The sequence below is a fragment of the Hyperolius riggenbachi genome, chromosome 6 (assembly GCF_040937935.1).
Source record: "Hyperolius riggenbachi isolate aHypRig1 chromosome 6, aHypRig1.pri, whole genome shotgun sequence".
Classification (NCBI taxonomy): domain Eukaryota; kingdom Metazoa; phylum Chordata; class Amphibia; order Anura; family Hyperoliidae; genus Hyperolius; species Hyperolius riggenbachi.
In genome coordinates, this window is record NC_090651.1 from 12,578,832 (window position 1) to 12,606,274 (window position 27,443).

A 27,443-nucleotide genomic window follows, 5' to 3' on the forward strand; every position below is an offset into this window, starting at 1 on the left:
AGGAAGTGGAGTGTGCTGAGCTTCAGGTATTGCTGGGACAAGATGGGCTCTGTGGATCTGGCTAAGCTGGGTGCCATCCTGGTGAAGAATGCTGTGAGCGGAGAGGTGAGATCTCAGGAGTGCTGCTGGGGGCTGGGAGGTGAGATCTCAGGGGTGCTGCTGGGGGCTGGGAGGTGAGATCTCAGGGGTGCTGCTGGGGGCTGGGAGGTGAGATCTCAGGGGTGCTGCTGGGGGCTGGGAGGTGAGATCTCAGGGGTGCTGCTGGGGGCTGGGAGGTGAGATCTCAGGGGTGCTGCTGGGGGCTGGGAGGTGAGATCTCAGGAGTGCTGCTGGGGGCTGGGAGGTGAGATCTCAGGGGTGCTGCTGGGGGCTGGGAGGTGAGATCTCAGGGGTGCTGCTGGGGGCTGGGAGGTGAGATCTTAGGGGTGCTGCTGGGGGCTGGGAGGTGAGATCTCAGGGGTGCTGCTGGGGGCTGGGAGGTGAGATCTCAGGGGTGCTGCTGGGGGCTGGGAGGTGAGATCTCAGGGGGGCTGGGAGGTGAGATCTCAGGGGTGCTGCTGGGGGCTGGGAGGTGAGATCTCAGGGGTGCTGGGAGGTGAGATCTCAGGGGTGCTGCTGGGGGCTTGGAGGTGAGATCTCAGGGGTGCTGCTGGGGGCTGGGAGGTGAGATCTCAGGGGTGCTGCTGGGGGCTGGGAGGTGAGATCTCAGGGGTGCTGCTGGGGGCTGGGAGGTGAGATCTCAGGGGTGCTGCTAGGGGCTGGGAGGTGAGATCTCAGGGGAGCTGCTGGGGGCTGGGAGGTGAGATCTCAGGGGTGCTGCTGGGAGGTGAGATCTCAGGGGTGCTGCTGGGGGCTGGGAGGTAAGATCTCAGGGATGCTGCTGGGGGCTGGCAGGTGAGATCTCAGGGGTGCTGCTGGGAGGTGAGATCTCAGGGGTGCTGCTGGGGGCTGGGAGGTGAGATCTCAGGGGTGCTGGGGGCTAGGAGGTGAGATCTCAGGGGTGCTGCTGGGGGCTGGGAGGTGAGATCTCAGGGGTGCTGCTAGGGGCTGGGAGGTGAGATCTCAGGGGAGCTGCTGGGGGCTGCGAGGTGAGATCTCAGGGGTGCTGCTGGGAGGTGAGATCTCAGGGGTGCTGCTGGGGGCTGGGAGGTAAGATCTCAGGGATGCTGCTGGGGGCTGGCAGGTGAGATCTCAGGGGTGCTGCTGGGAGGTGAGATCTCAGGGGTGCTGCTGGGGGCTGGGAGGTGAGATCTCAGGGGTGCTGGGGGCTAGGAGGTGAGATCTCAGGGGTGCTGCTGGGGGCTGGGAGGTGAGATCTCAGGGGTGCTGCTAGGGGCTGGGAGGTGAGATCTCAGGGGTGCTGCTGGGGGCTGGCAGGTGAGATCTCAGGGGTGCTGCTGGGGGCTGGCAGGTGAGATCCCAGGGGTGCTGCTGGGGGCTGGCAGGTGAGATCTCAGGGGTGCTGCTGGGGGCTGGCAGGTGAGAGCTCAGGGGTGCTGCTGGGGGCTGGCAGGTGAGAGCTCAGGGGTGCTGCTGGTGGCTGGGAGGTGAGATCTCAGGGGTGCTGCTGGTGGCTGGGAGGTGAGATCTCAGGGGTGCTGCTGGGGGCTGGGAGGTGAGATCTCAGGGGTGCTGCTGGGGGCTGGGAGGTGAGATCTCAGGAGTGCTGCTGGGGGCTGGGAGGTGAGATCTCAGGGGTGCTGCTGGGGGCTGGGAGGTGAGATCTCAGGGGTGCTGCTGGGGGCTGGGAGGTGAGATCTCAGGGGTGCTGCTGGGGGCTGGGAGGTGAGATCTCAGGGGTGCTGCTGGGGGCTGGGAGATGCAGCATGCCCTTGTTTCATAGGTTATGTGCTTAATTTGAGTTCATAGAAGCAATCTGCAGCTCTGAGAAGCATTGCAGATTTTCATTGATTTATAAAGTGCTGACATATTCCATGGAACTGTACAAAGACACACATGGGGAACATTGCATAGCTCCCAACTGTCCCTGTCTTCCTCATTTGTCCCTCTTTCAGGACGTTGTCCCTCTTTCTATGTAAAAAATAAAAGTGTGTCTGTCTGTCTGTCTGTGTGTCTGTGTGTCTGTCTGTCTGTCTGTGTGTCTGTCTGTCTGTCTGTGTGTGTGTGTGTGTGTGTGTGTGTGTGTGTGTGTGTGTGTGTGTGTGTCTGTGTGTGTGTCTGTGTGTGTGTCTGTGTGTGTGTCTGTGTGTGTGTGTCTGTGTGTGTGTGTGTGTGTGTGTGTGTGTGTGTGTCTGTGTGTGTGTGTCTGTGTGTGTGTGTCTGTGTGTGTGTGTGTGTGTGTGTGTCTGTGTGTGTCTGTCTGTGTGTGTGTGTCTGTCTGTGTGTGTGTGTCTGTCTGTGTGTGTGTGTCTGTCTGTGTGTGTGTGTGTGTCTGTGTGTGTGTGTCTGTGTGTGTGTGTCTGTGTGTGTGTGTCTGTCTGTGTGTGTGTGTCTGTCTGTGTGTGTGTGTCTGTGTGTGTGTGTCTGTGTGTGTGTGTGTGTCTGTGTGTGTGTGTCTGTGTGTGTGTGTCTGTGTGTGTGTCTGTGTGTGTGTCTGTGTGTGTGTCTGTGTGTGTGTCTGTGTGTGTCTGTGTGTGTCTGTGTGTGTCTGTGTGTGTGTCTGTGTGTGTGTCTGTGTGTGTGTCTGTGTGTGTGTCTGTGTGTGTGTCTGTGTGTGTGTGTGTGTCTGTGTGTGTGTCTGTGTGTGTGTGTCTGTGTGTGTGTGTCTGTGTGTGTGTGTCTGTGTGTGTGTGTGTGTGTGTGTGTGTGTGTCTGTGTGTGTGTGTCTGTGTGTGTGTGTCTGTGTGTGTGTGTCTGTGTGTGTCTGTGTGTGTGTTTATCTGTACTAAAAATGTGTTTGACTCTAAACTTTATTCCCATCCTTTACATTGAAATATGACAAATTATAATAAGAAAACAACCAGGATAGAAAGGACCAGTGTGATTTTAATTATGAAGCAAAATATTTTTTTAATGAAATCTTTATGGTATGCGTGACTAGGGGTGTGATCAGGGGTATGGCTTACGTGTCCCTCTTTCTCATCTCATAAAGTTAGTAGGTATGAACATAGTAATATAGACATGTGCTGCAAGACCGGTCAGTGCTATATAAATACATAATAATAATATGGTAGGTCATTAGGCTATGACTATGGTAGGATTAGAGTGTGAGCTCCTCCGAGGACAGTTAGTGACATGACTATGTACTCTGTAATGTGCTGCAGAAGATGTCTGTGCTATATAAATACATAATAATAATATGGTAGGGACATTAGGCTATGACTATGGTAGGATTAGAGTGTGAGCTCCTCTGAGGACAGTCAGTGACATGACTATGTACTAGGCCACCATGCTGATGTTTAGACGAGGTTCATGGTGGCCAGTGTGTTGCTTTCCTTGTAACAGCAGAAGCTAAATGATCGGTAATTCGTCACCGCACATTATCCGTATGTTGTTGCATATACAGGCAATGAAATTATGCTTCACCAATACTTTTATCAGGCCCGTTTTGCGGTAATGCACTTCATGCAGTGCGTTATGATGTTGCAGGCATCGCCGTTATGCTGCACCACCCCCGCCGCACTGTACACATCACAAAGGTGGCGCCAGCGGCAAGCTGCGTTACAAAAATGTTGCCTACATTGTCGGCTCAAAGTAAGTTTGATCTTTCAGTTGCTCCTCGAGTCCACCGCTGCTGGATAGGACCCTCTGACAATTCACAGCCGCTCTCCCCTTCGTGAGTGAGCAGACCCACACTGCGCCTGCACAGGTATGGCCACACCTACGCAGAAGCATGGAGCCACTCCTGGACGAGCGGCTTCAGCTGACTGCACAGGCACGTATAGCCACGCACTTACACGGCGGGGAGCGCAGCTACGAGGATGTATCCCATAAGTTCTTGTCGACTAATTCAAAGGGTCCATTCGTGGCAACAGCAGTTTGAGGAGTATATTGGAACCCTCTGGACTAGCTAGATTCCTCCATCTACTAAGGAAAGTAACAACTTTTTTGACTTGGGTTCACTTTTACCAGTTGAGGACCGTAGGCTTACACTGCCCTAGTGACCAGGCGATCGCCGCTGGGAGGCAGTTTACTGTACATAGAAACTTTAACCACTTAAAGAGACACTGAAGCGAAAAAAAAAAATATGATCTCGTGAATTGGTTGTGTACTATGAATAATTACTAGAAGATTAGCAGCAAAGAAAATATTCTCATATTTTTATTTTCAGGTATATCGTGTTTTTTCTAACATTGCATCATGCTATAATATGTGCAGATTACACAACATTCAGCATTCAAAATGAGTCTTTCAGAGCAGTCTGTGCACTAATGACCTCTCCTCTAGCAGAGGAAAAGAAAACAGTTGAGATAATAAGTCAGATAACAGCCCTCTCCAGAGTTAATAGTTTGTTTGCATAGAGATAACTGGAGTTTCTTAACTCTTCCTGTACTGGAAACAATTAGACTGATGTATCTGATCTTAATGTTTTATTTCTTAGCTGTACTACACATACAAATCATAATATCATAATTTTTTTTTCGCTTCAGTGTCTCTTTAAAGGGAACCAGAGACAAAGCACCCTCATGTATTTTACCGTATATATCACTGGGAACATTAGAGAAAACACCTACCCTGCTTTCTGTTTCATTCTGCACTGCACAGCTTGCTTCTAATCAGCCCTGATAAAATCCCAGACTGAGCATTCAGTCTGGCTTTGCTCAGGAATATTTATAGCTCAGTCTGTGTTCCCTCATGTCTTTTCAAGTCCAAGCCTGCCCCCTGCTGGCTCTGCTCAGGAATCATAGCTGAGTCATTATAGCAAAGCCAGACTGAATGCTCAGTCAGGGATTTTATCAGGTCTGACAAGAAACAAGCTGTGCAGTGCAGAATGAAACAGAAAGCATGGTAGGTGTTTTCTCTAATGTTCCCACTGATGTATATGGTAAAATACATGAGGGTGCTTCATCTTAGGGACCAGAGACCGCTGGTACAGAAAAGGCGGAACCCTGACGAATCGCCACACATACCAGCCGTTAACGCAGCACGTCGGGAACCTGGGCCACCCACTCTGCCATCTCTGACAGCAGAGTTCCTGTGAGTCGGTCAGGAGCCACTTTCATTGGGAGTTGCTTACATTGAAAAACAGGGCCAGGAGCCAATGAGATCAGCTCCTGGCCCGCTCACAGGGAAGTGGCGGATGCGCGCAGCGGCCATGAGTTGAAATCTACACCCTGGCAGCCGGATAGCCATCAAAACAGGGCGTAGATTTCAATTACAGCGGTCCTTAACCTGCTGGGCGGTCTGGACGAGCTCAGCTCGTCCAGTACCGCCGGAGCCTGCCGCTCAGGCCCTGCTGGGCCGATTTGGCTCAAATAAAGTGCAGCACACGCAGCCGGCACTTTGCCAGCCGCGTGTGCTGCCTGATCGCCGCCGCTCTGCGGCGATCCGCCGCGAGCAGCGGCGAAAGAGGGTCCCCCCAGCCGCCTGAGCCCAGCGTAGCCGGAACAAAAAGTTCCGGCCAGCGCTAAGGGCTGGATCGGAGGCGGCTGACGTCAGGACGTCGGCTGACGTCGATGACGTCACTCCGCTCGTCGCTATGGCGACGATATAAGCAAAACAAGGAAGGCCGCTCATTGCGGCCTTCCTTGTTTATTCTGGGCGCCGGAGGCGATCGGAAGAACGCCTCCGGAGCGCCCTCTAGTGGGCTTTCATGCAGCCAACTTTCAGTTGGCTGCATGAAATAGTTTTTTTTTTTATTCAAAAAAAACCCTCCCGCAGCCTGCCTGGCGATCTTAATAGAACGCCAGGCAGGTTAAGTGGTTAAGCGAAAAGGGGGGGAAGAAAATAAGTAAATACATTACAAAGTGAGACATTTAAAAATAGGAGAGATCAAGAAACGATTGATATTCGCCATGTAATTTGTTCATATTGTTTGATCCACAATGGTCATCTTCACTGCTGGCAGACCAGGAAAAAAAGCATTAACTGCTATTATCTATAACCACACCCCTAACATTGCGATAGGCTAAACGTTTTTTTTTTTATTAATTTTAAGATCTACATATGCACAGAGGGAGAATACTGATTGTTTAGAAAATGGAAACAGCTGTTTCCCACAATGCAATGAGGTTCACAGACAGAGAACTGTCAGGACCATGGTAATGACATCACACTGGGGGAGGGGTTTCACCACAATATCAGCCATACAGACCCCCCCCCCCCCCCCCCGATGATCTATTTGGGAAAAGGTTAAGATTTCTGGTGGGAAAGGTGGTATCAGCTACTGATTGGAATAAAGTTCAATCCTTGATTACAGGTCTTCTAAGAGTTGTGCGGTATTTTTTACCTCTTTAAAGTCATTGGGAGCCGTATTAAAAAAAAAAGCCAGATACTTTCCTAAGGAGAGGCAAGGCCAATTTGGTCAAATACTGCTCTCTCCGCCGCCGAAGGGAGGCTTTGGAAAGTCTTTGAGAGCCCGAGTGCTCCTGAAGACGGGCCGCTCCATACTGCGCACTGCTCTCTCGCGTGCTCATATGGAGCCATCTCCCGAAGACTTCTGAAGTCCACTGCGACAGAGGATTCAAACACTGGGAAGCTAGCGCTGCACCGAGGGCACCGGGAGATGAGGGGAGGCTCATTAGGACCGAGCCTTCCCTCTCCTTCGGTAACTATCTGGTTTCTTTTCATTTTTTATTTTTTTTATTAACCTCCTTAGCGGTATGCCTGACACTGTGTCGGGAATACCGCTCTCTGTCCTCAGGAGTCCCCCATAATTTTTCTCACATGGCTGTAAAACCTTTAGCTAGCACTAGGCTAGCTAGTAAAGGTGTCCGGCATCCCCGGATCGCTTGCGGTCCCTGCCGATCCCCCCCGTTTATACAGTACCCCCCTGGGATCCAGCGATGTCGCAGCCTCCCTGCACAGCTCCGGCCTCTCTATGGGGAGGATCGGGTTTGTGCATGACGTCGGCGACTTAATGTGCGATCTTCCCCATAGTGAAGACCGGAGCTGTGCGGGGAGGCTGTGCGAACGCTGGATCTAGGCTGGGTAATGTATAAACTGGCTGGATCGGGGGAGGGGGGGGGGGGGTTCGGGGCGGTTGCCGGCCACCTTCACTAGCTAGCTATAGGTTTTACAGCCATGTGAGAAAATGATTCAATTGTGAGCGGCGTAACGCTCAGGAGGTTAGACTCCCAATGACTTTTTAAAAGGTTTTTGCCCCTAGAGAAATAGCATTAATCAGACAGGAATGCCAAATCAATGGCTATTTTTGTCCAGTCTATTGTGCCTGTCCCTGCTCTTGTCACATATTGATCTCTCATGTTCATGTTCGCAATGGCAAACTCCACATGTTCCCCTGACGACTGAAGTCATTCTTTCCTAAAGCTGCATATACACGTGAGATAAAAGTCTTTGGAAAACAAGATGATTGCCATATAATCTTCATAAAATAGTTTACAAAAGACCTCCAAAGATATCGATAAAAGATGTGTATTGGAGTCTTTCGATTTGATCTCAGTGGAATATGGTGTTTAGATGATTGTTTGTTAAACAAGGTGTGTACGGGATCGCCAGATATGTCTTAACTTGTGTACACAACGCATGCGTGAAAAAGGAGGCAGTAAATGGGACTACAAAAGCATTTCTTGGATCTGTTGCATGAAGTTATCGTTTGCACGTGTGTACAGCATCGTTAGAACGATCTGTCATTCAAACCTTCCTAATAAACCCACGCGACAGTTTGATTCCTCGTTTTGCAAAGACTTTTATCTCACCGAGTGTACCGAGGATTGAGCCGAAGCTCACGTTTAGAAACCTAGCAGATTTTTTTTTTTTTTCAAACACCCCAGTCCAGGTTTTCCAGGTCACATTGGCTCAGTGCTTTCTGACCTTTGTAAATACAATTCTGTGTGAGGGTGGACATTGATCTACTTACCATAAGATATCTGCCATTTTCGAAGGGTAAAAACACACATCCAACTTTCATTGGCAAGTGACTTGCAAATGTTCTTTCTTTTAGTATGTGAGCTTACCTCCCTTGCCTCCCATGCTGGATGATGTACTGGTTAAGGTCTCTGCCTCCACCACAGGAGACCAGGGTTTGAACCTCAGGTCTTCCTGTTCAGTAAGCCAGCACCTATTCAGTAAGGAATACTTGGGCAAGACTCCCTAAGGCCTTGTTCACATTATGAATCGCCCAGCGCGATCACAAGCGCTTAGTGTTTTTGTGTGCAGTTTTTTTTTTTCCTAGCGATTCCCGGCATTTTCTGAGCATTGGGCGATTATGTAGGCGTTTTTCTAAGCACTTTTGATGAGCAGTTGAGATTTTCACTTCCTAACGTCAGTCAGGAAGTGAACTTTTTGCCCCAGAAAAGGGGAAAGCGCTCGTGAAATTGCTATACAAAGAGTTTTTCAAGCGCTTAGCGATTTCCCTATACCTTCCATTATAGCCAAAGCGCTCAGAAAATGGTACAGGCAGCGCTTTGGTGAGCGGAAAGCAATCAAAACGCGCAGATGTGAGCACTCTCTCATAAGGAATCATTGCACAATCGCCATAGGGCGATTTTCCAAATTGCCGGCGCTTAAAAAAACAAAAACAAATGCTCATTGTGAACAAACCCTAAGGGCTCAAACCCACTAGCAGCCTTTTCTAAGTGCTTGCGATGATGCTATGGGGGATTTTTTATAAAATCACATTTCTCAAGTGGGATCACACCCATAGCATTACATTACAACGCTTTGAAGCGGTTTAGTAATTAGTACTGCTAGTGCCGGGGTCCCCAAACGTTTTCTGTCAAGGGCCGGGTCAACCTACTTCAGGCTGCTGGGGAGTATACATGAAATGATGTAGAAAACATTACATTGAGCCTAGGAAGTATAAAATATTACCTGTTAACAGTAATATCCGCATCAAACCTGCTATTTTTTATTTCAAGAAATGTTCACGAAAAACAGGCTTTTATATTTGCAGTTTCCGCAAAAACTTGGAAAATCGATTTTTACTGTAAAAAAAATCAATATTTGCACTTCAATGTACAAAAATATTTTTACTGCAAAAATTTGATATTTTTGCTGCGAAAAAATTTACAAAAATTGCAAACAAATACACATTTTTGGTGCAATTTTCACTAAGAAATAGAATTTAACATTATTCTCACAAAAATTCATGCGAAAAGAATATTGCATTTTTCGCTCATCACTAGGCCATACTATCTGCTCTTGCTGTGTGGATGGGTGGTGCCAACACTGCTATTCTATATGCCGGCTGCCAATATTTAAAGATGCAGTGGGCCGCACCTATAAGTAATACATTTTGAGAATGGGGGTGGGGGGGGCTGGTGAAAAAGCCTCAGGGGACCACATTCGGCCTGCGTGCCTTAAGGTACCCATACACTTACACGATTTCCCGCCGTTAGACAGCAGATTCATTCACTGTGATTGAATCTGCTGTGAAATTGATGCACAAAGGCTGACCGATCGATTTCCGTCTGAAATCGATCTATCCCGTCGATCTGTCCGCGCGGAAGATTTTGCTCGATCGCCGGCAGGTCGGGAGTGCGTTGATAGCGGCGTTCGAATGTCCGACGACCGATGCTAGCAACAATACATTACCTGTTCCGCTGGCGTGTGTCCCCACTGTCCCTTCTCTACGCTGGGCTCCTGCTGGCTTCACTTACTTCCTGTTGGGGGAAGTTTAAACAATAGAGCGCCCTCTACTGTTTAAACTTCCCCTGACAGAAAGTAAAGTGAAGCCAGAGCAGAGAAGTAGACCGCAGAGACAGGGGGACTTGCGCCGGCTGGATCAGGTAATGTATGCAGGGGGGAGGGGGTCGACGGCGGATGCTCCAGATTGTGAATCGGTTTCATAGTGAAATCGATTCAAAATCTGTTTGCAGTGTAGGCAGCCAATAGATCCCTCTTTGATCAGATTCGATCATAGAGGGATCTATCTGCTGGTCGATCTGGTGGCAGTCGACCAGCGTATGGCTGCCTTTAGTTTGAGGACCACTGTGCTTATGGATTCCAGGCTTAACACTGCTACTGCCTATAGAGCGCCCTCTAGTGACTCTCATGCTTTGTGTCCGCCAGGAGAAAAGTGGGATATGTTCTGTGTCTTACCTACACAAATCCTACTGCATGGAGTAGCGGCATTCCACCATAGCTGTTGTAGTTTTTCAGCCTCATAGAAACCAGTGTAATTTTTTTTTTTTGGTTTTTTTTTTTTTAGATGGTGGAGTTAAAGGCTCTCTGGAAAGAAAACACCAGCGTCCTCTTCTTCCTGCGGAGGTTCGGTTGCCAGATCTGCCGCTGGATTGCCAAGGACGTGTCCAAACTTAAGGAATCCTTTGATGCCAATCAGATCAGTCTAATAGGGATTGGTCCAGAAAGCCTGGGGGTGAAAGAGTTCATAGATGGCGGCTATTTCAAAGGCGGTGAGTGTGGAGAGGGCTGGAATTGCGTATGCCTGAAGGTGGGGGGGATAGTTTTTAGTGAGGGCGAGAATGTGTTGTTTGTTTTTTGTTTTATTTGTTTGCTTTTTTGCACGATTTTTCCAACGACTGGTGTTTTTTGAGTGATGAGCGATTTTCAGCGATCTCGCGATGTGGGTACATGCATGCAATGACACGAACAACATTTTGCAACACGCAGCGCTTACGACCGTCACAACAGATTGGATCTTTACGATCCCCCAACGACTCCCCATGTAAAGTACTGCGATTGTTTAACCTCTCGTTCACACCATCACGTGACGTCACACGTTCCAGCGGGTAGGTAGATGGATTTCAGGTAAGTATTCTGCTTTGCATTCCTTCCCCTTCACATTTGCCTGAGGCCCCTTTCACACTGTGCAAATTGTGGTACAATATTTTGCAAGTGCAGCATAGCCGAAAAGTCGCACTGCGCGGTACCGTTGCGCTACGACCGCACTGTGAGGTGTACAGTACAATGACAGCATGCCTCACTGCCACTGTACACACACATGCTGCCCTCTAAGTACACTGCATTGCAATCAATGTGATGGCCCCGTAGGGATATCATTGCATTTCATTGTAATGCAATGATTGTCCATTGCCACGTGATGCAATGGACAGTGTGAAAGCCTAAGGCCAGGTACACAGGGGACATTGCCCCCCACAGGGTCACATGTCAAGTGGGCAAGACTCCTCATGACCTCCTCTCCTCCTGTGTCCAGCGATTTTTCAAATGGCGAGCATCTGTACCATGTGACACCAACGCATAGTGATGTCAGTCGCGATGGCAATGACACTGGACACAGGAGGTGGCAACTGGCAAGGAGTCGCACCCACATGACCGGCAGGGCTGAGGAGTCGGTACAAAAAATCACCCGACTGCAGGTACCCAAAATTACTCCCGACTCCTTAGTCTAATGGTGTGTACACACTTGAAAGATAAATGAAAGATCTTAGACCAATTTTACTGCATTCCATGTAGTATGAGAGCCATACTCTACACCAGGCATGGCAAAGAAATGAACAGCGCTACTTAACCACCTGAGCGGTCTGGACGAGCTGAGCTCGTCCAACACCGCCGGAGGTCGCCGCTCAGGCCCTGCTGGGCCGATTTTAATCAAATAAAGTGCAGCACACGCAGCCGGCACTTTGCCAGCCGCGTGTGCTGCCTGATCGCCGCCGCTCTGCGGCGATTCGCCGCGAGCAGCGGCGAAAGAGGGCCCCCCTAGCCGCCTGAGCCCTGCGCAGCCGGAACAAAAAGTTCCGGCCAGCGCTAAGGGCTGGATCGGAGGCGGCTGACGTCAGGACGTCGGCTGACGTCGATGACGTCACTCCGCTCGTCGCTATGGCGACGATATAAGCAAAACAAGGAAGGCCGCTCATTGCGGCCTTCCTTGTTTATTCTGGGCGCCGGAGACGATCGGAAGATCGCCTCCGGAGCGCCCTCTAGTGGGCTTTCATGCAGCCAACTTTTAGTTGGCTGCATGAAATAGTTTTTTTTTTATTTGAAAAAAACCCTCCCGCAGCCACCCTGGCGATTTAATCAGAACGCCAGGGTGGTTAAAAACAGATGAGTGCTTACCTGCAAAAAAGTGCACACCCCACTCATGGGATTCAAATACACAATGAGCACACACATGACCTGTCTACCACTTGGAGGATGTTAGTTTCACTAACAATTTGCAATTGTTAGGTACTTGTCCCTCCCACTGTCGTAGAAGTCTTTCCTCCATGGGAGGGGACCTAACACTAACTAAACCTACCTGTGCATATGCATAGCCTGGGCGCGCTACCAGTAAAATTAAGAATTGCGCAGAAAAAGTGGGATCAGCGCATCACCAGGCCACCCCTACGACAGTGGGAGGGACAAGTACCTAACAATTGCAAATTGTTAGTGAAACTAACATCCTCCAAGTGGTAGACAGGTCATGTGTGTGCTCATTGTGTATTTGAATCCCATGAGTGGGGTGTGCACTTTTTTGCAGGTAAGCACTCATCTGTTTTTAAGTAGCGCTGTTCATTTCTTTGCTGTGTTTGATTTAATTCTGGTCAGCTGCTCCCACTTGTTAGTGTTTCTTTGGTGTATATGCAGAGCCTCTGTTTGGTTCAAGGTGCGTTCGTAGTTCCTGGGGGGGCTCAGCGCATCTCTGAGCTGAGGCCATTCAGGGGCGGCCTGGTGATGCGCTGATCCCACTTTTTCTGCGCAATTCTTAATTTTACTGGTAGCGCGCCCAGGCTATGCATATGCACAGGTAGGTTTAGTTAGTGTTAGGTCCCCTCCCATGGAGGAAAGACTTCTACGACAGTGGGAGGGACAAGTACCTAACAATTGCAAATTGTTAGTGAAACTAACATCCTCCAAGTGGTAGACAGGTCATGTGTGTGCTCATTGTGTATTTGAATCCCATGAGTGGGGTGTGCACTTTTTTGCAGGTAAGCACTCATCTGTTTTTAAGTAGCGCTGTTCATTTCTTTGCTGTGTTTGATTTAATTCTGGTCAGCTGCTCCCACTTGTTAGTGTTTCTTTGGTGTATATGCAGAGCCTCTGTTTGGTTCAAGGTGCGTTCGTAGTTCCTGGGGGGGCTCAGCGCATCTCTGAGCTGAGGCCATTCAGGGGCGGCCTGGTGATGCGCTGATCCCACTTTTTCTGCGCTACACCAGGCATGGGCAAACTTGGCCCTCCAGCTGTTAAGGAACTACAAATCCCACAATGCATTTGAGTCATGACTGTGGCTGTCAGACTCCTGCAATGCATTGTGGGACTTGTAGTTCCTCAACAGCTGGAGGGCCAAGTTTGCCCATGCCTGATCTACAGTCTATTCTATTGAGCTGAACTCCCAATCAGAAAAAAAATCTTTGCGGGATGCTGCACACATTTAAAATATCAGTATCTGCAAAAGATCAGTTCCTGCAAAAGATCCGTTCCTGCAAAAAGCATTCTAATGCTGGGTACACACGATGAGATTTCCCGTTCGATTTGCAGATCGATTCGATTATTTCAAACATGTTCGATTGGATTTCGATCGTTTTTTTCATGATAGGTATGCAAAATCGACGGAAAAAACGATCGAAATCCAATCGAACATGTTTAAAATAATCGAATCAATCCGCAAATCGAACGGGAAATCTCATCGTGTGTACCCAGCATTAGGCCTAGTGCACACCAAAAACCGCTAGCAGATCCGCAAAATGCTAGCAGATTTTGAAACGCTTTTTCTTCTTTTTCTGTAGCGTTTCACCTAGCATTTTGCAGTTTTGTGAAGCGTTTTTGGTACAGCAGATCAGATATTGTTACAGTAAAGCTGTTACTGAACAGCTTCTGTAACAAAAACGCCTGCAAATCCGCTCTGAACTGCTGTTTTTCAGAGCGGTTTGCGTTTTTCCTATACTTTACATTGAGGCAGAAACGCCTCCGCAATCCAAAATCTGCAGCAGCCCGGGAGTATGAGTTTCTGCAAAACGCCTCCCGCTCTGGTGTGCACCAGCCCATTGAAATGCATTACCCAAGCGTTTCCACATCCGCAAGCGGATCGCAAACCGCAGCAGAACCGCTCTGGTGTGCACTAGGCCATAGTCTATATCTGCAAATCCTCATACACCCCTTCTTTAACAGGCACTCATCTGCATATCTGACAATCATCTGCAGATCTGAAAATCCATCCCGGTGGATCTGATCTGCGGATAAATGTCAAACAAGGTGTATGAGATCTGCAGATATCAGACTATGAATGCATTTTGCAGGGATGGATCTTTTGCAGGAACAGATCTTTTGCAGATACTAATCTGTTGCATGTGTGCAGCATCTTTGTGTGCAGCATCTTGCAAAGATTTTGATCTGATGGGGAGTTCAGCTCCATAAACTAGACTGTGTAGGTGTGGCTCTCATACTACATGGAAGGGGGTAAGATCTCTGTCTGATGGGGAGTGCAGCTCCATAGAATAGACTGTGTAGGTGTGGCTCTCATACTACATGGAAGGGGGTAAAATTGGTCTAAGATCTTTCATTTATCTTTCAAGTGTGTACACACCATAACACTAACCAGGGCTGTGGATTTGGTACAAAAATCATCCGACTGACTCTTCAGTTTATGAAACTCCGACTCTGGGTACTCAAAATTTCTCCAACTCTGACTCCACAACCCTGATGACAGGTGAGCCTGCAGCACTCACTACAGGCCCAGAGGTACACACAAACTAACCATTGGCTGGGGGTCCGTCAGAAAACCGGAAAAAAATTAGAATTGATTGCATGACCATGTTGTAGCATCAGTCTCTGCCATAGTCTATCATTATGATCGAATCAGACGGATATCGATGCCAAAGATCAAGTAACTTATGGGCACCCTTATTGCTAGTTTCTGTTATGGGAGTGATCAATTACTTGTCAGATCAGGCCTTTACTAACCTTATGCCTGGTTCACACCATGCAATTTCCCGTCGGATAGATGGGTCGAATAGATCATACCAGACAGGTCCAAATTGATTTCTGATCGATTTTGTATAGAAGTGATTGGAAAAGCGATCAGAAAAATGATCGTAATTCAAATCTGACCTGTAAGCAATTATATATACGACGGTCTACCTGATGGGAAATTGCATGGTGTGTACCAGGCTTTAGACTTTACACTTCAGGTCTACCGTTTGGAGGGAAGTGTTTTTGATTGATCACTATCTGCCACTCCCATCTCAGTATTATATGCAGTAATCTATTAACCCATTTATGTTAATGAGTAATTCTCGATTGATTGTAAATTCCTTGTGTAGCCCCACGTTGTGACTTCTATGCCAATCGCCCGTCTTTTACAGCCATCTTGTGTAACGCAACTGCTGGTTGTGTAATGTTTGTGTAATGTATTCTTCTTCTGTTTCAGATCTGTATCTGGATGAATCAAAGCAGAGCTACAAAGAGCTGGGGTTTAAAAGGTCAGATTTCACAAAGTCAACATCTTGTGATACTTCTACTCAAAGGAGGGAACGTATGTAGGTTTCATTTACCGTTCTGATTCTTTCCTGATTTTAGGGTCTAAAAGAGTTGCAATTTTTTTCCACTCTTTCAGACCCTAAAACCTGAAAAAAATAATTCTGGCAGGGAGATCTGCAGCAAAATAAAAATGACCTTCCTGGGCTCCAGCGCTGCAGTTTTCACTTTGTCCACTGGATGGCAGTAATATACATATAAACGAACTTCTTTATATTTTCCTAATATAGAGAAGTTAGTTTTAAATATTAGCCCCGCCCTCGATGACGTCACGCTACTCCGATTGGCCGCCGGGTCTCCGGAAGAATAGCTGGGACATGGGGATCCCGGCGGCCAGGGAAAGACCCCACACTGCTGGGGAGAGAGGCTGGAGTCCCGCTGCGCAGTGCGATCGCGTGCGGGACCCCACAACTAAAGGTACAGCACTGCACTCCCTACCCTGACCTGAGCTCGGGATCACCGATAGCAGCTTCTCTTTTCTACCCCAAGCTCAGGTCGGAAAGGAAATAAATATGGCAGCCTCCAGGTGTCCATTAGGACTGCAGACATTAGGAATGTGGGATATTGCCATCCTAAGGGCGTGTTCACACTAAGGGCGTTTTTGCCACTTTTTTCAAGTGCAGGTGATGTTCCAAATCGCCCACAAAACGCTTGTGCAGTGAACCTTCTATGAGATGGTTCATATCAACGCGTTGTGCCCGCTTTGCGGTCGGCACAGCGGTGCTTGTACCATTTTTGAGGCGATTCCACCTCAATGGATGGTATAGAAAAAACCCTAAACGCTAAAAAATTGCTTTGTGCAGCAATTGAGTTTGCGTTTTTAAGAATAAATACATTGTATGTATTTTCCAGGTGAAAGTGTTCACTTCCTGACTTGCGTTAGGGAGTGAATTAAAAAAACGCTCAGGAAAAGTGCTTAGAAAAACGCTTGTACCAGACACGCAGCGCGCGGTGGAGCGCCGGGAGGAGGGGGGGGACTGCACACAAACGCAGAATGTTTGTGTTTCATTTTTAGGTGTGAGTGAGGCCTCAGTCCTATAATGCTTTAATCATGCATTGGGTTGTCTTTGCAGTGTAGCTGATCTGTGCATTCTGTCTGGCAGGTACAATGCTCTGTCTGTAGTCCCAGCAGCTCTGGGGAAGAAGGTCCGAGACATTTCTACAAAGGTGAGAGGCCATCGAGATGTCTGAGTCACAGGGGGGTTTTAATCTCACAAATCAATTTTTGTATGACAAAAAAAACACAAGCTAACTATGTGAAAATGTATTGTCAGTAAAGGACTGTAGAGCGTGGAATAATGTGCAAAACTCATGCTTTATAACCTCCTGAAATGTGAAAGAAAGCACATTTTATCACAAGATGGAATCCTAGACTATATAAGGCCACATACACACATCAGACCATAGTCTTTTGAAAATGAAAGATCACAGACCAATTTTACCCCCTTCCATGTAGTATGAGAGCTATACCTACACAGTCTATCCTATGGTGCTGAACTCCCCATCAGACAGAAATCTTTGCAAGATGCTGCACACACAGATGCTGTACAGACACAAAAGATCAGTATCTGCAAAAGTTCTGTTCCTGCAAAAGATCCCTTCCTCCAAAATGCATTCATAGTCTGTGATATCTGCAGATCCTCATACACACCTTGTTTAACTGACATTCATCTGCAGATCTGAAAATCCATCCTGGTGGATCTGATCTGCAGATGAAGGTCTGTTAAACAAGGTGTGTATGATGATCTGCAGATATCATAGACTATGAATGCATTTTGCAGGAACGGATCTTTTGCAGGAACAGATCTTTGGCAGATACTGATCTGTTGCATGTGTACAGCATCTTTGTGTGAAGCATCTTGCAAAGATTTCTGTCTGATGGGGAGTTCAGCTCCATAGAATAGACTGTGTAGGTATGGCTCTCATACTACATGGAAGGGGGTAAGATTTCTGTCTGATGGGGAGTGCAGCTCCATAGAATAGACTGTGTAGATGTGGCTCTCATACTACATGGAAGGGGGTAAGATTTCTATCTGATGGGGAGTTCAGCTCCATAGAATAGACTGTGTAGGTGTGGCTCTCATACTACATGGAAGGGGGTAAGATTTCTGTCTGATGGGGAGTTCAGCTCCATAGAATAGACTGTGTAGGTGTGGCTCTCATACTACATGGAAGGGGGTAAGATTTCTGTCTGATGGGGAGTGCAGCTCCATAGAATAGACTGTGTAGGTGTGGCTCTCATACTACATGGAAGGGGGTAAGATTTCTGTCTGATGGGGAGTGCAGCTCCATAGAATAGACTGTGAAGGTATGGCTCTCATACTACATGGAAGGGGGTAAAATTGGTCTGTGATCTTTCATTTTCCAAAGACTATAGTCTGTGTGTATGAGCCTTAAAGGTGCCATACATCTATCCAATTGACCATAACATTAACCACTTAACGACCGCCTAACGCCGGTAGGCGTCGGCAGGTCGAGGTGGTGTTACCATGGAACGGCCGCTCGTTCGAGCAGCCGTTCCATGTCAGTTCACGGAGGGTGTCTCCGTGAACAGCCTGCGAGCCTCCGATCGCGGCTCGCAGGCTAATTGTAAACACGCGGGGAAGAAACCCCCTGTGTTTACTTCAATACGGCGCTGCTACGCAGCAGCGCCGTAAAGAAGGTCGGCGATCCCCGGCCTCTGATTGGCCAGGGATCTCCGCAGTCTGATAGGCTGAAGCCTATTAGAGGTGGCGCAGGACGGATATCCTTCCTGTGCCGCCCATAGCCTACAGGAGGCGGAGGGAAGTAGAGGGAGCGCAGGATATCGCTGCGGAGGGGGGCTTTGGGAAGCTAAACACATGTAGCCGGCGGTGTTCAGACCCCCCAGCAGGACATCCCCCTAGTGGAGGAAAAAGGGGCAGGGGAAGTCTGGTCGCCCTGCAGCAAACCGAATCTGTGCTGTGGGCTGGAGAGCCCACGCAGCACAGATCAGGGAAAAGGAGCCTGGTCCTTAAGTGGTTAAAGTTTTCAGCACGATTGTCATCTGCTTTGAAGATTTTTCTGGCTGATTCAATCACTGAATTAATGGACATCTATTGCACCCAACTTATCATATCAATGGGCTGTTTATGGATTGAAGATGAGACATGTTGGCAGGGGTGCTGTGGTTGGACCAATGCTCATGATTTTAGCCGAAATCAAAGATTGTGATTAGGTAACCTATGGCTCAGGAGCCAGATGTGGCTCTTTTGATGGCTGCATCTGGCTCACAGACAAATCAGTAGGGGTTGATACACTAAGCTACACTGCTCAAGCAGCACAGCTTAGTGTGGCAGCGCAAGTAACATTTTCAAAGTAGGCACGCTACTGCTGTAGCATGCACTACTAACCTACTCGTGCTACCCCAAAACTAACAGCTGCTCCAATTGTCCCACCCTGGACCCTTTGAGGTCCAGTGACTTTGTAGGACCAAGATCCCTGCACTTCGATTGGCCCAATAGGCTGTCTGTCACTTGACAGGCAGCCTATTGGTGCCAAAGTGTAGGGATCTCATCCTACAAAGTGAATCAACCCCCCCCAAGTCAGCTAGCCAATTGTACAAGCTGTTAGTCAGTATTTCTCCTGTCTGGCTCTCGGGGAAATGGCAGATGTTGCTAAAACCCAAGAGAAGCTAAAGATGTATCCGACACTTCCGCTACCCTAAGGATCAACTGTTTACACGTCACCATGGCAACAGGGACGTGAGCCCTACTGTACCAGTTTGAAACATATTGTATGGCTCTCACGGAATTACATTTTAAAATATGTGGCGTTGATGGCTCTTTCAGCCAAAAAGGTTTCTGACCCCTGCTATAAGGGCTTGATCTGCTTCTTATTGGGGAGGGATTTCTTGCTTGCCGTATCAGAGCAGTATTAGCCCATGTTTGCCTAACTTTAGTGAATCTCTTGAATAACGAAGTACCAATAAACCTTGCTCCCAGGCTGACTTCCTCCTGTAACCTGGACACAGGAAAGCATTGCCTGGGGAAGCTGGGATGGAGATTTCTGGGAAGTATTTTCTTCCGTTACATGCACACTGGTTTTGGGAGATGTTAGATGTTTGTAAAAATCTGTCAGTTTTTACTGTAGCCAAACTGCTAAAGCTAAATGGTGGTGGGTTAGTTCTTAAAGAAAACCTGAACTGAAAATTAAGTCAAAATAAGCATACTCAAGTCATACTTGCCTTCCATGTAGTCTACTCCTCAGTGTCTTTCTCCTGTCCCGCGTCCTGTTTGTTCACTGTGATCAAGGGAATTTTCCGTCCTCCATTTTGAAAATGGCCATTACCCATTACAGCTTTCTGGTCAGCACACAGTAAAACTGTAACATCACCCACTTGAGCCATAGGGAAACATGGACATTACCTGGTACATCAGTTTTCCTCTCAGCTATAACTGACAGCAACTGATATTTTACTGACAGCAACTGATATATTTCAGTTCTGACAAAATATTGTCAGAACTGGGAGGGATAATTGTCAGAAGAAAATGGTGAGTTTCTGAGAGGAACTGATGGCAAGGTAACTATGTAATGTTCATTTCAAGTTGCCTCATGTGTTTATTTTAAATATTTTTACTCAGTACAGGTTCTCTTTAAGTTGGCCATCATCACATCTCTCGACTTGGCGGGCGATCGATCATCTAATTCGATAAGTCTTAATGGATCAGATGAAAATCGGTGCGGCCAATAGTATGCCCGATCGACAGTGCGACCAATTTCAGGCCGAAATATGTCGCATGTATTGATAGGACATGCTGCAAGATATCGGGCCAACGTGGCTGATCAGGTGCGCAGCTGAAACGGCGAGCAATTTCGACACGCCGCATGCTATACGCCGGTGGGTTGTAGAGTACTAACAGAAGAGCGGGGATTCCGAAGACTGATGGGCACTGCACGGCGGGCAACCAGGACAGGTAATGTATTACTGCACACAGGGAGGGGCATATTTATACACTGGGGGGGCGAGGCGGTGAACTTGGCTGATTCCTCAGAGAATTCAGGCTGAAATCGATCAGGAATTGTCCTGTTTATGGGCAGCTGACAGATTCGATTAGAAAGGTCTGTTGGTCGAATCTGCCCATCATCGCTACATGTATGGCCACCTTTAGGAGCTATATCATATACTACTTATTTCTTTGCTTCCTTGCATAGTCATAGTTATTTGGGTTGAAAAAAGACGGATACGTCCATTGAGTTCAACCAGAGAACAAAGTACCAGCCTGCTCCCTCACATATCCCTGTTTATCCAGAGGAAGGCGAAAAACCCTTACAAGGCATGGTCCAATTAGCCCCAAAGGGAAAAATCTTTCCCGACTCCAGATGGCAATCAGATAAAATCCCTGGATCAACACCACAGGGAATTACCTGGTAATTGTAGCCATGGATGTCTTTCAACACGAGGAAAGCATTTAAGCCCCCTTTAAATGCAGATCTAGAATTTGCCATAATTACTTCCTGTGGCAATGCATTCCACATCTTAAACACTCTTACTGTAACGAACACTTTCCTAAATAAATGGCTAAAACCTTTTTCCTCCATGCGCAGATCATGTCGTCTAGTCCTTTGTGAAGGCCTAGGGACACCCATCTGTATCCCGTTTATTTTGTATGGTGCTAGACCAATGCACGACTTTACATTTTTCAACATTGAATTTCATCTGCCATTTATGTGCCCATATAGCCATCCTATCCAGATCCTGTTTCAATAGGTCTCTATCCTCCTGAGTTGATTATTCTGCACAATTTTGTATCATCTGTAAAAATAGCAACATTGCTTTCTACTGCATCTACTAGATCAGGGGTGTCAAACTCCAATACAAAGGGGGCCAAAATTGGGACCTAGTCATGGGTCAACTTCAATGTCTACTGGCCACCTTTCTCCCTTAACGCTTTCTGGTATCTAATGGCCCCCCTCCACTATACAGTTCCCTAGTGTCTAGTGCTTTCCCAATACCTGCTCTTTCAGTGCTAGAATCACCAACACTTGGGCCCCACAAGGGTGTGTGCTGTCCCTGATCTCTCTTTTCACTGTACACGAACAGCTGTATCTCATCCGCGGACTCTGTCAAGGTCATCAAGTTCGCGGATGACACCACCATACTAGGCCTCATAGACGGAAATGGTGAGCATGAATATCGTAAGGAGATCGAGCGGATCCTCAGGTGGTGCAAGGAAAATAAACTCTTATTAAATACGGCAAAAACTGTGGAGCAAAAACGAACTAATTGTGGACTTCAGAAGAAACGCTCCGTCTCTCCCAGTCTGGTCTCCATTGATGGCACGGAGGTCTCCAGGTTACACAGCGCTCAGTTCCTTGGCACCACCATCACGGACAACCTGAAGTGGGATGTGAACTCGTCCGTAACTCAAAAGAAAGCCCAGCAGAGACTGTTCTTTCTCAGGCAGCTGAGGAAGTTTGGCATGTCGCAGGAGCTAATGATCAGCTTCTACTCTGCCACCATCGAGTCTGTCCTTTGCTCCTCCATCGTCTGGTACTCCGGGGCCAATGCAAGGGACAAGCAGAAACTCCAGAGGGTAATCAGTGTTGCTGAGAAGATCATCGGGTCACCCCTGCCACCCCTGGACATCCTTCATTCATTCTAGAATGAGGTCCAGGGCAAACAGGATCACTCAAGACACCTCTCACCCGGGCAGTTGCTTCTTCGACCCCCTTCCCTTAGGTCACCGTTATAGGTCCATTCTCACCAAAACCACCAGGCATAAAAGCACCCTCTTTCACCAAGCGGTTGTTCTACTCAATTCATGCACACTCCCAACTGACACCCCCCTAATCACTCCACGGCCACCCCCCCCCCCCCCCCTGCAGGAATGCGAGGAGAAAAAAAAACTGTCTCCAGCTGGCTGCGCTGCACCACATGCCACCATACAATGTCTGTTTTGCATGATCTAGTCCTGACCATCTGGCCTACGAGCTGCTGCTGTCTGTCAAATTGACGTCATGGTGCCTCGGGAGCTAAGATCTGTACCATGTTGAAGTTGCTATTTTTTTGCACTACCTGCTCTATGCCAACTGCTGTACTGTCTGTCAAATTGCTGTTGTGTCTATGTAGCTATTATCTGTACCATGTTGATGTTGTATGCAAATTGCCGTGTGTCCACAAATTCCGGGTGCGGTGCCCGCCATACTTGTCTACCTCCCCCATATGGCTTCTCTGGTGTTCTAGGGCTTTACTTCCAATATAGCTTCCACTGCTAACAGTCACCCATTTTGCCTTTTTCCTTGCAGGCAAATGCAGACGGGGTGCAAGGTAACCTCAGCGGGGATCTGATGCAGAGCGGGGGAATGCTGATCGTCAGCAAAGGTGAGATGCAGGAGGGTGTCAGAATCATGTTTACCTCTTGCCACAAACGTGGCTGTGTGGCTTGCCTCAGGTGCAATCGTTCAGCTATGAATGCTGAAGCTGTATATTCCTTAAAGAGAAACTCCGACGAAAAATTTAGCTTTATCCAAATCAGCAGCTGATACCCCCTTTTACATGAGAAATCCATTCCTTTTCACAAACAATCAGGGGGCGCTGTATGACTGATATTGTGGTTAAACCCCTCCCACAAGAAAAGTTCGAACTTTTGGCAGTTTCCTGTCTGTGAACCTTGTTGCATTGTGGGAAATGGCTGTTTACAGCTGTTTCCAACTGCCAAAAACGATGCAGCAGCTACATCAGCTGCCAACGGTAAAATGTTCATTGGAGTTCCTCTTTAAAGTAAACCTAAGAAGAGTTGGAAAAAAAAAAAACATTCTGTACATACCGTCAGGCGGATCGAACCCTTGCCGTCCTTCTGCTGTCAGGATCCTCCGCTAGGCAGCCTGGTAATTTTGCAAGTCGGGTCATACTATGCACGAGCAGCCCAGCCAAACATGTCCCCCATCATGCACCAGTCGCCAGGAGAGTGCTATGCCTGGGGAGGGCACGTAGCCATACTGCGCCGACTTCAATATTACCAGGCCACCTAGTGGCGGATCCTTGGCTGTCCCCCCAGTACAGTGCTGCCTTAGATCGCAGCACTGTACAGACTAATTAGACGGCGTCGTCTGTTTGCGTTTGCCGTCTAACAGTCTCTGAGTGGCGATCACCAAGCAGAGATGTGCACGCATTGGCGCGTGTGATCTCCTGCTAGTCCCCATAGAAGGCCGTTCTGGGGCTGCCGCCGCGTTCACACCAATTGGTGTGGAGCGGTCGGCAAGTAGTTAACCAATGAAGCTGAGCCTCTACAGTTGCATGGACCACGAGGTCCCTGCCTCTTGCATTTGAGTCGTATTGCTTAAGTTGTTTACTGCAGGCTTTATTACAGGAAACGTGTTACTTGCGCCAGACGTGTGTATGGGCCTTAAAGCGGACCTGAAGATTAAAAAAAAGGTATTGCTTACCTGTGGCTTCTGCCAGCCCCCTGCAGCTATCCTGTGCCTGCGTGGGTTACAAACTATCCCCCCCCCCCCTCGCTTTGGCAAGCACATGGGTGTTTGGTTTTTTTTCCATCTTCAGATCCACTTTAAAGAGACACTGAAGCGAAAAAAAATATGATATAGTGAATTGGTTGTGTACTATGAATAATTACTAGAAGATTAGCAGCAAAGAAAATATTCTCATATATTTATTTTCAGGTATATAGTGTTTTTTCTAACATTGCATCATCCTATAATATGTGCAGATTACACAACACTCAGCATTCAAAATGATTCTTTCAGAGCAGTCTGAACTAATGACCTCTCCTCTGGCAGATAAAAAGTAAACAGTTGAGATAATAAAAGTCAGATAACAGCCCTCTCCACGACTTTTGAAAGTCATAGAAATGAATGGCTTTTTTGCATAGAGATAACTGGAGTTTCTTAACTCTTCCTGTACTGTAAACAATTAGACTGATGTATCTGATCTTAATGTTTTATTTCTTAGCTGTACTACACATACAAATATCATTTTTTTTTTTTCGCTTCAGTGTCTCTTTAAGCAAACCAGTCCTGTCTTATAGACATGCCTGTATCTCCCCGTGCTGTAGCAATACTAGATGGTAAGCTCCTTTAATTCAGAAATTGTCTGCAAAACCCTGGAGAATTTACATGTTTGCATGCGTTAACAGACGTAGGACCATCTACTGGTTACAGGAGAACATTATCCTAAAGTAGCCACTAGATGGCGACAAAGCACATTTAGCTGAACAAGTTTCTTACAGACTTGCAGCTGCTGGAAACCCTGCTATTGCAATCTTGATACTTGACTCAATGTCTAGATTCACTAAGGTGAGAAAAATGTGCAGCCAATGTCCACACTCACAAGTGTGTAACTAGGGTGCATGGCCCCACCTCTTGAAAATGTTGTTGGGCTACATACTGCACCAGCTTTCCTTGTAAGGTCCCAATGTCACGTGACATGCACAGGGCCCTTAGGGCCGTGACCGGCTATGCGCATCTTTGCAGTGCTTGTTAATTGCCAGATATCTGCAAAGCACTTTGCCAGTGAGTCCTGATAAGGGCGGTCCCACTAGCAGCGTTGCAAATGCAAAGCGCTGCTTGCAGCAGTCTGGTAGCTATCCTGGAGTGATTGCAGCAGTGGCTACAGTAGCCAAATCTCGATCGCTCCTGGAAATCGTGGCACTTTGTGATTAACAGAAATACTGGGGATTTGTTCTCAAACTTCTGCTTCTTGCTCAGTAGGGTATCTGGCTATAGAATCTGCCAGCAAAGTATTTGCAGTCACCCGACGCAATCAATCCATAAGGTGATTGACCTCACAATGTGTTTACCACCAACTGACCATATGAATGGATTTACCCAGCATTCCTCTGTTCTCCTGCAGGTGGTGAGAAGGTGATTCTGCATTTCGTACAGGAATCTCCAGGCGATTACGTTCCTCTAGACACCCTGGCTACAACGCTGGGGATTACAGCCGATGTCACGCCCAGCCAGCAGCCGCAGGTGAGGAACCGCCGTGATCCTGAGAGGAAAGTGACCCCGATAAATAATGCAGTATATTAAAGTAAAAAGGGGGAGGGGGGAATGTGGGCGGAAACCAAGCGACAGTATAATGTAGTAAGTTTCTGACACAGCGATTATGTGAACAATTATACAATTATACTTACTGCACCATTGGGGCTCCTGGTGTTTGTGTTTGTTTTTATCCAAGGTGCCCCTTCACCCTACCCATGCATAATAATATGGTAGGACATTAGACTATGACTATGGTAGGATTAGATTGTGAGCTCCTCTGAGGACAGTCAGTGACATGACTATGTACTCTATAATGTGCTGCAGGAGATGTCAGTGCTATATAAATACATAATAATAATATGGTAGGACATTAGACTATGACTATGGTAGGATTAGAGTGTGAGCTCCTCTGAGGACAGTCAGTGACATGACTATGTACTCTGTAATGTGCTGCAGAAGATGTCAGTGCTATATAAATACATAATAATAATAATATGGTAGGACATTAGACTATGTCTATGGTAGGATTAGAGTTTGAACTCCTCAGAGGACAGTCAGTGACATGACTATGTACTGTGTAAAGTGGTGAGAAAGAATCAGAAAACTTTATTTCGCCAAGCATGACTGGGTCATGCCCGGAATTGTTTTTGGCACAATACATCTGGATTAGAGAGAGACATAGATAGATAGCAGCGAGGCGTAAGTGGTGAGAAAGAAGTTAGTACTATATAAATACATAATAATAATGTAGCACTTTACACTATGACTATGGTAGGGTTTTTTCCTTATTCATTTACATGTTCTTGTTTGCATTGTGTATTCAATGTATCTTAACCCCATGTGATAAAATCTCAGCAAATGCATTCCCAAAATTTAAAATCGCAAAGTGCAATGACATGCAATTTCCGCAAAAGGTTTGTTTTTTACACGTCTCGTACTGTATGTGTGCACACCTGAACTTTTTGCTATGAGACTACAAAATTGAAATGGGCACATGAGTTTCATGTTCAGAGAACCTTCCTTAGGCTGTTGCACAGTAAATACTATACAATACAGACTTTGTGCGCACAACAGTCCTAAAGTTTATATATGGATTTGTTATTCTAGTAACACAGGCGTTTAAAAGTAAAATGCTGTTTATCAGCCTAGTACAATCAACCACTGTGGGTCGCAGTACACTCCTGGTGTGCTTCCCCCGTTCCAAATGTCTCTAGGGGCTACAGGCTATCAGCCAATATACTGCACTCAAACTGTACGGTGACCAGATGATATGGACAGTCCCAATATTAAATGGCCCAAACAGCCCTGCAGGACATTCTTTGCAGCCAAGTACAGGTAATGATGGGGTCCCTGGTAGGATGGACTCCGCGAGTCATTCTGCGCATCAAGGGCTTGTATGGACAACCTTCCTCGACCACCTTCTTCCTGGCTTAGTCACAAGCAGCAATTCCCAAGTCCATCTTGCAGGTGAGTTGCCCTGTGTCGGTGGGGAACCCCATCATTAGTTGTATTTGGCTGAAAGGAACGTTTTGGAGTGCTGTTTGGTACACTTAATATTGGGACTGTCCATATCTGGTCACCGTATACTTTGAGCGCAGTGCATTGGCTGATAGCCTGCAGACCCCAGAGACAGTAAATACTATGGCTATGTCAAGACAGTAAGACTTCTCTAGAATATTTGATTGACTATCACTGTACTGAACTGTTGGAAATCACCTTCTCGTGTATATGAATACTCCCCTAATGTCTGTTATCTGTTTCAGTGTAACGATGACGTCTGCACGAGATGAAGTCCGCAAGAGGATTCTATTTTATTCTGGATCAGTAATTGGATCAGGAATTGACATCTGACAGATGCAGAACGGACTTTGTCACCAAATTGTTTTGTTTTGTGTTTTTTTTTTTTTGTTTAAATTATCAGCCTGTAATTCAATTTTTTTTATTTTTTTTTGTACCATTTTATGTACCTAATTTAATGAAATTAATTCTGCTTCTTTAAAGTAATATTTCATAAACCTTTTTTACATGCA

The 27,443-nt window shown here is 47.1% G+C and overlaps 1 protein-coding gene across 1 annotated transcript; it reads left to right on the forward strand.

Annotated features, from left to right (window-relative positions):
- Positions 1-27,443, forward strand: PRXL2B (peroxiredoxin like 2B). The gene is made up of 7 exons (XM_068242394.1): positions 1-105; positions 10,232-10,436; positions 15,347-15,398; positions 16,557-16,620; positions 22,720-22,795; positions 25,283-25,401; positions 27,177-27,443. Exons 1-7 carry the CDS (start codon positions 43-45, stop codon positions 27,201-27,203), a joined length of 606 nt encoding a protein of 201 aa, XP_068098495.1. The 5' UTR covers positions 1-42; the 3' UTR covers positions 27,204-27,443.

Bases quoted from the DNA above. Each gene is read 5' to 3' on its own strand.
- PRXL2B (XM_068242394.1), top strand. From the start codon at position 43: ATGGGCTCTGTGGATCTGGCTAAGCTGGGTGCCATCCTGGTGAAGAAT. The intron at 10,437-15,346 runs GTGAGTGTGGAG...CTTCTGTTTCAG, and splicing joins TGGCGGCTATTTCAAAGGCG to ATCTGTATCTGGATGAATCA. The intron at 25,402-27,176 runs GTGAGGAACCGC...TATCTGTTTCAG, and splicing joins CGCCCAGCCAGCAGCCGCAG to TGTAACGATGACGTCTGCAC.